The following is a 12,255-nucleotide window of genomic DNA, read 5'->3' as shown; positions in this document are numbered from 1 at the left end:
TACAAAGCAGCACCCAACCCCATAGTGCTGGCATCCGTATGGAGAGTGTAGGGCAACTTGGGGTCAGCAAAACCCAAGATCGGAGCAGTAGTTAGCTTTTCAATGATCGCTCGGAAAGCTTGTTCACACTCTGGAGTCCATCGCTCACCAAAGGGTTTTTTCGGATCATGATACTGAGGAGTGTTAGCTTTGGGCTTGGTACCTTTGCGAAGGGGTGGGTAACCTGAGGTCAGATTGGTGAGGGGCTTCACTAGGTTAGAATAGCTTTTAATGAAGCGTCTGTAATACCCTGCAAAACCAAGAAAAGACCTCAGTTCTTTCAGATCAGTAGGCACTGGCCAAGTTTGCAGAGCCTTCACTTTTTCAGGGTCAGTCTCCACCCCATTACGAGACACAACATGTCCCAAGTACCTCACTGATGTCTGAAAAAATTTACATTTCTCAGGGGATAATTTCAACCCGTACTCTTTCAGACGGTTGAGAACTTTGATCAGTCGGGTCTCATGTTCTTCCAGCGTTTTAGAGAAAACAATGATGTCATCAAGGAAGACAAGAACCTCCTTCAGGTTCATATCCCCCATGCATTTCTCCATGAGACGCTGAAATGTGCTTGGAGCGTTCGTAATGCCCTGCGGCATACGGTTAAACTCCCAAAATCCAATGGGACAAACGAAAGCTGTCTTCGGTTTGTCAGCCTCTTCAACCTCAATCTGGTAGTAACCAGATTTTAAGTCGAGGACAGAAAACCACTGGGAACCAGTCAGCGTGGAGAAAGTCTCCTCCAAGTTTGGGAGTGCATAAGCATCCTTCACTGTTTGCAGATTGAGCTTCCTGTAATCAACACAGAGACGCACATCCCCATTCTTCTTCCTCACCACCACTATGGGAGAAGAGAAGGGTGATGTGGACTCCCTGATCACACCTGCCTGTTGAAGTTCTAGCAAGTGCTTTCGGACAGCTTCCAGATCATTTGGGTGTATGGGGCGTGCCCTGTGCTTAAATGGAGTCTCATCAGATAGCTTGATTTGGTGTTTTACCTGATTAGTTCTCCCAAAGTCAATGTCATTTTGCGCGAAGACCTCCGGCATATTGGCAAGTTTTTGTGTTACTCTCTCTCTCCACTCAGCACTTATGGGTGAGTCCTCGAAGTTGAAGTTGAGGCCTAGCTTCTGCTTGGTGCTAGAATCTGGTGTCACCACACAATGCTCATGTGAGAGAACACGATGAAATGCACTGATTTCCCCAATCACACACTTCTGGGGAATAACAACATCATGATCCAGCTCATTAGTCATTACGACTGGCACTTTATATGGCGCTTTCTGGGGCAAGTCAATGAGGCAAGGTTTAACTAACACCCCACCTGGCAGTGCTGACAAGGAGGGATGTTCTAAAAGGACAGATTTCTCAGTGGTATGACTGTTTACATCAATGAACCCCTCTAACACTACGGTTTGTCCTGCTGGAACTAGCTGGGGGTCTTTTCCGAGCGAGGTGACCAGACCAAGGCGGTTATCCTTGCACTGCCTGTGTCGCAGCCCCAAAATCTTTAGCACTGCTTTGTAACCATATTGTGATGGTTCATACTCTTCAGGACAGGTATCACGATGGAGTTCGTAAAGTAGATCTAGTGTGTTAGTACCTATCAAAACTAGTGGCTGGGGGACTGTACGAACATCTGGAACCACCAATGCTAGTGTGGGGACTTCAACCTCAGCACCTAAAAACTCTTTGGGGAATACAACACTAATCTCAATGTAGCCTAGATAAGGCACAGATTGGCCATTGGCTCCTTCAACCTCCAAAAGCTCAAAGAGAGGCCGGATCTCATGTTGTGACAGGTTCTGATTGTAAAACGACTGGGGAACAGTGGTGACTTGAGAGCCTGTATCCATTAAGCAGCTAACACAATTGCCCTCTATTTGAACCTGTGCTGTAGTTTTCGCCCCTATTAAACCTTTGGGTAATTTGAAATTACCACGCTCAGCATTCAATGTTAACATGGCACCCTTCTTAGTGGTCACTTTAGGCCTCTTATCAGCGGGACGTGTTTGACCCGTTGCAGTCCCCATCTGTCCCACGACAGGGACTGAATTCAGTTTAACGAAGGTGTGTTTCGGTGTTGGCTTTCCCATAACTGCTGACGGATTCTCAGTTCCTTTCTTTTAGCAGCTACCAGGGCAGGATTTGGATCTGACTCACAGGTGGCCACAATATGACCATCCTCCCCACAACGGAAACAGTACCACGGTTTTGGCTTTACAGTTAAAGCGCTGTGTGGAGGGGGCCCTGGTTCAGTCTTTGCATGGTCAGGTTTTTTAGTTTCATCTTTCTGCATGTGTTCTTTCTTAGAAGCAGTGGGTTTTCTTTGTTTCATGAGTGCTGTCAATTGACTCTTCAAGTCAGCAACTTGCTTCTTTAACTTACTTAGGTCACTTGATTCAGATTCAGCTTGTGTTTCGCTTGTTTCCTGAACACTCTGTCTATGGGAGACAACCTTAGGTTTGGTAGTACCAAGGTGCCGTTTCATTCTACTAGTTTTTGTTTCTTGCCTATTTTCTGCAGTACGCAGCAGCAACAAAAGCTCAGCGAGTGATGGGGGTTGTCGATCCTTAAGTTCTAGCTGCAAGACAGCAAGCAAGTCATGATTCCAACAACCCCTGTAAAATTGTTTCAGGAGGTGTTTGTCGACCTCTTGTGGCTGTACACCTCCCCTGCGTACAGTACGGTTCAATGCCACCTGCAGGCGATGCAGGTAAGCTGAGGGTTTTTCTCCAGGATCTTGCAACGTGTTCATGAACCTCACCAACAATTCCTCCCCATCCTCAACTGTGCCAAAGGCAGATTCCAATAATTGCAGGTAGGTAGATGGTGGCGCTTCAGGTCCAAGATGTCGAACTACATCTGAAGCAGGAATGAGGAGGCTCTCGAGAATTTTATGAGTCTTCTCCAAGTCAGAAACAGAAGTGTCCTCCATCATTAAATCAACATGAGAGCGCCAAGTATCATAATCAGCTTCATTATATGGCCGGGGAATCTTCCCAGAAAAAGCTCTCAGTCTCAAGGTGGAATGGGTACGTGACATCTTATCATCACTCTTTACAATGTGTTCAACCACAATTCTCTGTACGTCTGGTGGGTTAAGCTCACCAGGATTTAGAGTCAGGGATCTCTTGGTTCCAGAGCTTAAAGTCGGTGTGCGATATTCATCATCAGCGTGGCCAAGCTTAGGACAGACTGAAATACCAGCTGATTCAATAAAAGTAGCAGGGGTCTGGCTGGGCCTGTCAGTATGATCAACTTCCTCTATTTCAACCTCAGTACTGAGTGCAACACTTTCTTCGGCGACACCCACAGACTTTTCAATTTTTGTCATCACCTCTCTCAGTACCTCTTCAAAATCTTTCCCACTTAGCTTGGCTATTCCTCGCAATTCACTCAGGTAAGTATCTGTGACACTCCCCCCAACTCTCTGGGAATAAACATCTGTCAAAGCATGTACAGAAAATACTACATCAGGATTGGCAGCTGAGGGGTGGACATAGGGCAACAAGGGTCCTAATGTTTGCACTGCTACTCCTGAGTTATACTCCACTATCTGATCCTTGTTGAATTCAGATACTTGATCATCAATGGTGAGGACCCTACTAATAGAGCCGTACTGCTTTAAGAACTCAAAAATCTCTTCATCCTTTTCTGATCCTGTTACCCCACGCACTATGACAGCATTTGGGACCTTAATACCTAATTTTTCAACAAAATCCATCTTTTGGTGCGACAGACGGTCTTACCAAAAGCTCAATCACACAAAATATGCTTCACTATCGTCACCCATTAATTCAAGGCTCCTGGCTGGCTCGCCACTTTTACACTGTAACCAGTATGTAACAAAATATATAAACAATGGGCAAATCAGAAGATTTCAGGAACGACAGGAGCCCAGAGGATGGGTAACCACAATGAAAACACAACTGCAAATGATGAAGCAATAGTTCAACTGTATTTGAAATTTGTGCACTGTATTGCCTTTACAATAACAACCAAAATTGTGTGTGCGCGCACAGATACCCAAAATAAAAAAAGAAAAGAATGTTAGACCCGGGTCTTTTAAAGTGTCAATAGGATCCAGATCAGGCCTGTTTGGTGATCTGGTGAGTTATTGGTGTGAGTTCAGTCCACGATCGATGTATGGTTTGCACTGTTTTGTCCTACCACAGTTCAGGCAACCAGACTTCAAGATTCAATTCCAAATGGGCTGTGGCTCGCCATCCATTGCAATGGAAAATTATTCCTCTTCTGCGGATTTCCACAAAGTCTGTAATCCAATGTTCTCCGAGGAGTCTCGGCTCCTTTCTCCAACTCAAAAAACCTGACCTAAGAGTGAGGTCAGAATTACTTCAAATGAACACGGTTCACACTTAACTAACACTTCTGTTTAAAGTATAAATCATGAACAAAATGTGTTTCAATTTCTAATGTTGTACAACTAATCAAATTCTAAACGTTTTCATTACATGGCAATGTAGCTATCACCAATCATTAAAGCAATTCACACTGCTCATTAAAAGCAGCAAACTCAATATACTCTGCTCACGGTCAAGTAACAACAGTGATGAATAAAAGTAACACAATAAAACATTTCAATACAACAGATAGACATACTGTTTTTTCCTTAACCTAACAACAGCTAATAAGTTCTCAACTAACGCTTAACAACAGGAGTGAGCGTTTAGCACACTCGCTAGCTACTTGCATAGTACCGTCACCATTAGCGTTTGTTTTTTGAAGCGAACAACATTAACATTTCAGGATGCCGATCAGCGGCTATAACAGTTTCGTTACTCACCAGTGCAAAGCACTTCGTATTCATAAAACTAGCTTCGGCTATCCAAATCTGGCGGCTAATCAAGCAGACACCAACAGCTACCACGTTTTCCCCACAGGTACTGCTATGGCGCGTGTGGTCTAAGCAGCCTTAGCAGCGCAACCAAACATGAAAAACAAGGCGGGACAAACAATCCCATTGGTTGGACTGCATTTGTATCCAGGTCAAAAAAATAACCTTTGAGAAACAAAATAAATAAATAAATAACACAAATAATGCAATTCCATACAAAATAATTTGGATTTTTTCTTTAGAGTCTCTCTCCAATCATGAGTGCTTTTAACTGAACAAAATAAAACACCTTTAATAATAATTACAATAAACAGTCTCTAATTCCATCTGTTTGCCACTGGGCTACATCTGCATTTTAAATACAGTAGACATATCAAAGCAACACTGTTTCTTTTCTTTTTTTTTTGCAAAGTGCTGGGTTTCATAATCCTTAATTAGGTGATAATACTTAGAGGTTTAAGATTAAAACAAGCACATTTTCTGGATTAAGATTAGTAGTAACTAAACAAAAGGCTTCAAGTTTACTGACAGTTTATCCTACTGGAATTTTCCCAGTGTGATTTAAAAGATGCTGAGGCTGCTTGTGCTTCCTTAAAGAGATTTTGGATGTCGGTCAAGTGATTATGTGATCCCCGTGTTAGCATTTTTGAACGATACAGACATGTTTAAAAAATGAAGTATGAAGACTTTAATACTTTACCCAACACAGGACTCTGCATGCAACAGCATGATGTTTCCTTCACTTAGATTTTTGCCTGATAATGTATAAATATAGAATATTTTCAAATGAAAACAAGTAAAGACTTTAAATTAATTTTTTAAAATCTCTCCTACTCTCAGATTGGTTATTTGGGAGTGCCTATCTCATCAGCTAATAATATAGCATCAAGTCCACATTTCTGACATTTCCTAGACAAACCTATTGATTTAGAAAATATTTTTCTGATTAATAATTAATAACAAATGATTTTAACACTTGATTTTAATTTTGTTTTAAAGCTTCATCCTGGCCTTTCTTCTTTTTTTTTGAAACAACTTGTTTGTTTGTTTTTTTTGTAGTTTTACATATTTCAAACTAGTAAAAGTGTAAGTTTAGTTGTAAAATCCTGTGCACTTTCCCCTGCACAGGGCCGTGGATGAGTCACAAATGAGCCATTTGTTCAGATCACTGGATATAGTAATCCAGTAACAGGATCAAAATTGTATGATTCTCATGAGGCTCTGCAAAAACAAAATGGCTTAAAAAATATTCACAAATGGTTGCATGTGTATTTTTTCTTTAGAGAGAAATAAATATAGATTTGTGACTAGTGATTCAGAAACAACATAATAATAATGTATACTTTATTGATCCCTGTGGGTAGGGCTGAACGATTATGGAAAATAATCTAATTGCGATTTTTTGCCCCAATATTGCGATTGCGATGCGATATGCGATTATTTTTTAAGGTCTTTGTCTTCTGTATTATTAAACAAAGACAAGCAATACATCATATAGTATGGCCAATACTATATTACATTAATTTTAAACTGTTCTTTCCTGGAAGACAGACCTCTGTTATGATGACATGAGGTGATGCATGAATTGATGACTGACATTTTTATTTAACTTCTTCAATCACAACAGTATATTTGAACATACACAATAGTTTATTTTTAGCTTACAAACATCTGAGCATAAAGTGCTGACAAGGAACCCTGGTGTAAACATTAAAATGAAAGTCAGTACAATGTGCAGATTGCAGAAATATACATAAAAAAAAATCAGTGGCTTTACCACACTCAGTTTTTCGACATCTGTGAACTACTAGACAGTCATTCAATTAAAAAATAATATTAAATAAATAAAACTAATAAATAAAAAATACACACATCTTACTGATCTCTGCAGTCAGTAACATTACACATAAAGTGCAAACATAATAGCAATTGTATAAACACACACACAAAAGGCGTGAAATTGGACGGTCTAGCCTTCTGATTAGCGTCACCGCTGTCTCGGTGGAGTTTAATAAACTCGGCCGTCTGCTTCTTGCTATCTAAAATATAACCAGACACTGGTGTAAATTCTCGACTGTCTCATACTTCTGTTTAATAAGTTTTCTGTTTGACGTTTAGTCAGCTGTGTGAAAACCAAGGAGGAACCCACCCGGGGGATTAATAAAGTTTTATTTTATCTAATCTAATAACTTTAATCTCAGCCAAACCGATTTACTCACGAACAAACAAAACACTGAAAAAAGCCCAACAATAACATTTTTAGGTTGTCTAAGTGACTTATATATTACGTTTAACCCGAGCAGCGAAACTCCGCGGTGATCTGAAAATGATGTGCCGGGAGTTGTGCCGTTCTCGGCCGCATCAGTAACCCTCGAGCTCCCGGCTAGCTGTCGAGCTGGTGGGTAGCAGACGCCTCTGAAAACGTCGAAGCACTTTTGCAAATATGGGATATCTTGATAAACCGAGCAGATATTTGATGTTTACACAACTACTTTCTCGCCTGAAAATATGTTAAAAGTTTATTTTGTGACCCAGAAAGATTAGTATGAGTAATTTTAAAACTTAGTAGCGGCCGCCATTGCTGGAAACTGGAGTTTGGCTGGGCCGCGCTATGAATTCTGGGATATGGTAGAATCCATATGGTAGAATCGGCGCGTCGCTGTGACGTAATCGGTCTACAAATGCGGCCTCAGGAGGATGCAGCCCATGAATTTGGACATGTCCAGAGTATAATCGCAGCCTTTGCGGTTAGAAAATTGCACTTGATCATGTCGCGATATTATCGCAAATGCGATATATCGTTCAGCCCTACCTGTGGGGACAAATTTCTCTCTGCATTTAATCCATTCACTCAGTGAAGCAGCAGGCTGCCACCAATCTAGCACCCAGGGAGCAATGTGTAGGGACGACGCCTTGCTCAGGGGTACCTCAGGGTAGCTGTTAAGTGGATTCAAGCCCCTGACCTTCCCATCATGGAGCGACCACTCTACCTACTGAGCTATCTGTGCCCTGTTTTTGTCGGGAAGTTTATAATTGGCATTAATGGTGCTGTGACAAGATGAGTTTTTCTCTTGCAGCATCATGAGGCTGACATTTGTGGTTCTTGGAGAAACGTCTCAATAACTACTGAATAGATTTGCATTGATTTTAGTCCTCTTATGCCAGTCCCTTCCCAGCGTTCACTACTATTATGGTGTGCATTACTTTGATTTATGACCAATTTTAGCTTTGCATTGGGTTTTGCTGTATGTAAGCCAGATATTAGATGATAAATGTTGCACGTGTTGCACATGGTAAGCACCAGTATTGATTGAGTAATGCGAGCCTGTTGGCATCTCACTGAGCTGTGAGTGTAACTGCCTCTAGGTCAGTGCTGCCTGTGTGAAAATGTAATCGGAGAAATATTCTGTGGACAGACTGAGACAAAAGCTGAATCCTGTTACAAACTTACACAGCAACTAATATAAAGAACATCATATCAGCAGTCAAACATGGTACTGATAGTGTGATGGACCTGCATGACTTGCTGCAATTGATGGAACCATGAATTCTGCTCTCTACCAGAAAATCCTGAAGCAGAGTGTGTCCGGCCATCAGTTTGTGTCCTAAAGCTCAGTCGCTGTCAGGTTATGCAGCACTACAAATATTGGAAACACACCAACAAGTCCACCTCTCAGTGTCTCAAAAACAAAAGAAAGCAAGAAAGGAACAATAGTTTTGGAGTGGCCTTGTTAAAATCTGAACTTAAATCGGATTAAGACGCTTTGGCATAACCTAAACAACTGTTTCATGCTCAAACCTCTTCCACTGTGGCTGAATTAAAACAATTCTCTAGAGAAGAGTGGGGCAAAATTCCTCCACAGCGATCTGAAATAATCATTGACAGTTATTGCAAATGCTTGATTGCAGTTTTTGCTGCCAAAGGTGGCAAAACTAGTTTTTCACAAAGGGGCTTGGTGGTTTGGATCTCTTTTTTCCACTTAATAAAACAGCATTTTGTGTTTACTTGGGTTGTCTTTGTCTAATAATAAAATCTGTTTGATGATCTGAAACATGAAAGTGACAGACTAAGAAATTGGGAAGTTGGTAAGTACTTCTCAAAGCACATTGTTATTGATGTTTGTATTGCACTTAGAAGAGATCTTACTGTTGCACATGTTGGTTCAGTATCGCCGCTTACTAGAACACTTAATGGACTTTGCATCATTAATCCATTTGTGCTTTCTTTTCTGGTCCAAATTTCTGACCTGTTTGTCTCCGTGGGTGAGATTAACTTTGCTTCTTTTGTGATTTTTGCAGTGCTGGTATTGGTCGAACGGGCACAATCGTGGTAATTGACATGATCATCGAGACCATTGATACTTTAGGTAACAATACAGTAAAGAAATATGTTCTTGATAAATCAGTCAAGTAAAAATGAAACCATTCGACGTGTTTTACTCTTTGTTGCTGTGCCTCCGTTCACCGCCTTCCTTTTTTTCACTTCCCTTTCATTGCAGGTCTGGACATTGATATTGACATTGCGAAATACATTCAGATGGTGCGAGAGCAGCGCTCTGGTATGGTGCAGACTGAGGCCCAGTACAAATTCATCTACCTGGCTGTGGCTGAGTACATACAGATCGCCAAGGCCAAAGACTCCGCCTCAATGGTGAGAGGAGCAGAGAATCTAGTCACTGTGGCTCAAATATAGTTTAAAATTGGGAAACATAGAAAAGAGGCTGTGAATGAGTGTTGGCTCATTTCATCATTGATTTAAACACTACAGCGGAGCAGTTCAATGCCAGCAGAATGATAAGTTATCAGAGTCCCTCATGAAAGATGAACGTTGACCCAAAGACGCGAAAACAGTCGACCACGCAGACTGATCCAGCAACGTGACCTCACTCCCTGTTTGACTAATTCTTTCTCAGTCACTTGTGAAACGTCTTTGCCTCTCTCTTCCTCAGGAAACCGAGACCGAGTATGGAAATCTCCAAATCAAACACCAACCAGCGGGCAGAGTGGTGTCAAAGTGAGTGACTCTGTGTGTGTGATTGTGAATCGAGTGTCCCGAATGCACTCACGTTGTTCCTCTAAATCTCACACTGCCACCCTATTTTTGTTTAAAAACACGATCCGTCTTCGGGTTCATGTCTGCAGTTTCTGGAGGAAGAACTGATTTACAGTCTTGTTTCATTAACGTGGGGAGCTATCGGCGAGTAGTTCGTACTCTAGTTTAAACCAGTTAAACCAATTAATTAACCAATTAAAATCTGATTTATGTGTTTAAATATTCTTAGAAAAACAGATTGATTCATTTTAATTTAATAAAGGGACATCAGTACAAGAGGAAATTAGAAAGAATTTTACTTTTGAAAGATTTTTTGTGGCAATTTTGGCCTTTTTTTTTTTTTATTATGTTAGAAAAGATACAGAGAGGAAATCGAGAAATAGGCAGGGCTCGACCCAAATATTTCATTATTTAAATATTGTGTAGTTCCCTGTGTAGGTAGTGCAAAAAAGGACAGGTGCTAACCTCATGGAGATAAAATCTCTGCAATGTAAAAATACTAATGAGAGAAACACTTGTTTAGTTTTCAGTCGACATCAGTAGACCTTTAACCTTTTTATTTGTTGGGGTTTTTTTCAGGCCGGTTTCAGAGCTCTCTCTGGAGCCATAAAAGACTTTCCACAATCTTGTTTTTTCGTAGATGATTCATAGATGTAGTAGCGCGCCTCAATACCTGTAAAGAGAAAATAAAAGTAGAATTCAGCTGATTTGGTCTTTAGCGTTAAGTCCAAAGACAAGTTTAAGAAGGAACGATTAAAGATCAAAGCAGCTGATCTGACTATTAGTCAAACACAGGTTGTGTATAAAAGATGGACACAGACACTCTTCTGAAGCCTCACATTGAGCTTTTTGCCCCTCATAACACTTTAGAAACCAGCCCCAAGTGGCTGTTTGAGAAAGTGCAGTTTTTTGGCTCTACTGCACTGGCCACTTGGTCAAACTCCAAAAACACTGGATCCTACATTTGCTACATCCTGCTTTATGAGCTTGAAGCACAAGTATCCTGCTAAAAGCTGCTTTCAGCCATCATGATGACTTAATGCAAAGAGGACTTTTAATGGATGTAGGTGTAAAAAAGTGTAAAAAATGTTTTTTTTACATTTTGCACTGTGTGAATGAATGAAGTCATATTGTTTACCTGTTGTCTGTTGTGACCTCTGGACTATGAGATGCTCATACTGGACGAGGCTTTTAATGAACTTAATTATTAGGAGAAAGCAGACACACATTGGCCGGTTCACTGTAACGCTGTAAACTTTGACCCACTTGGAGAGCTGAATAGATGGCCTGCAGCTTTGAGTGATGGATTGTTTAAACGTTTCTCATGCAGCGTGACCTTCATTAATCTCTCCACTCTCTCTGATGCGTTTCTCACAGATCTGTGTTTAATCAGTCTTGGTGGCTAGGATGAAATCACTAATCAGCTTTCTCTTCGGCTCTTTCCAGAAACAAAGAGGACGTTTACGAGAATCTGTCAAAAGGAAAGAAAGACGCGAAAAAGTCAAAGTCGGACAAGAAGAGTGGCTCCGTGAAAAAGAGATAGAAGACTGGGAGGTTTTATCAAAGTATGTCATGTTATATTTATGCAGACACCCTTGTTAATGCAATCTATTTGTTGAAGCCTTACGCAAAATAAAAGGAAGGTTCAGAAAAACAGCATAACTTGATGACATCGTCTATGCTACATGATTGCTTGGCTGATGTTTGTTCAAAATAAAGGCGGGCTGTGTGTACACTTTCTGTGCTGCATCTTTATTTATGTCTGTTCTCCAAGATGAAACATCAGAAGCTATAAGGCATGCAACACCGATGGGAGCTTCTCCCTGTTTGCAGTTCAAGCAGGAGGGATTCAGCACTGGTTTTCATTCAGGAGGGAAAAACATTTTTAATTTCGCTTTACTTCTGTTTGCATAAAGAAAACTGGTGTCAGGTTTTAATTTTAGCGAAACATGAGCAGTAGTAGTATGAATCTCACACAGTTTTAGCAAAACTATACGAAACCATAAAAATTCTCTTTTGTTTTTATTTATTTTTTATTTTATTTTGCATTTATTCAATTTCTAAAGCTTCTCTGGGTTGGACCATTTATAAACTCATCAAATTCATTTTCAGTTAGAAGCATTAAGCAGACTTTTTCTGCCTCTCTGGAAGTTTCGCCCACAGCAGGTGTTATTGAATTTGTATTTTCTACTCTAGTTTTTATTTTTGTTTTGTTTTTAATTTTTGTTTTGAATTCAGTTTAATGTCAGAGTGGCTTTGCTTGTTTCAGTTTCCTTCTTATTGTTTGAAAATGTTTTGTTTTAAA

General features: G+C 40.5%; 1 protein-coding gene and 1 long non-coding RNA gene across 4 annotated transcripts in view; one reads left to right on the top strand and one right to left on the bottom strand.

Moving 5' to 3' along the window:
• ptpn6 (protein tyrosine phosphatase non-receptor type 6) overlaps positions 1-11,690 on the top strand; it is a 34,580-nt gene extending 22,890 nt beyond the window's left edge. For all 3 annotated transcript variants that reach the window (XM_085471641.1, XM_085471642.1, XM_085471643.1), the window contains 4 exons: positions 9,197-9,264; positions 9,397-9,548; positions 9,847-9,911; positions 11,397-11,690. In XM_085471641.1, coding sequence (XP_085327767.1) covers positions 9,197-9,264; positions 9,397-9,548; positions 9,847-9,911; positions 11,397-11,493 — 382 coding nt within the window. In that variant the 3' untranslated portion in view covers positions 11,494-11,690. The remainder of the gene's footprint in view (positions 1-9,196; positions 9,265-9,396; positions 9,549-9,846; positions 9,912-11,396) is intronic.
• LOC146698822 (uncharacterized) lies at positions 3,979-5,238 on the bottom strand. Its single transcript, XR_014922723.1, has 2 exons — positions 4,847-5,238; positions 3,979-4,374 (listed from the first exon to the last, which is right to left on the bottom strand). It is a non-coding gene; the product is annotated as an uncharacterized LOC146698822 (long non-coding RNA).
• Positions 11,691-12,255: the final 565 nt, after the last annotated feature.

The sequence above is a fragment of the Copadichromis virginalis genome, linkage group LG11 (genome assembly GCF_057382275.1).
Source record: "Copadichromis virginalis isolate Kocher_CV1m ecotype Utaka linkage group LG11, C_Virginalis_male_GT1.1, whole genome shotgun sequence".
NCBI lineage: Eukaryota > Metazoa > Chordata > Actinopteri > Cichliformes > Cichlidae > Copadichromis > Copadichromis virginalis.
Note: the sequence above shows the minus strand (reverse complement) of the source record. Positions and strands in the feature narration are given on the sequence as shown.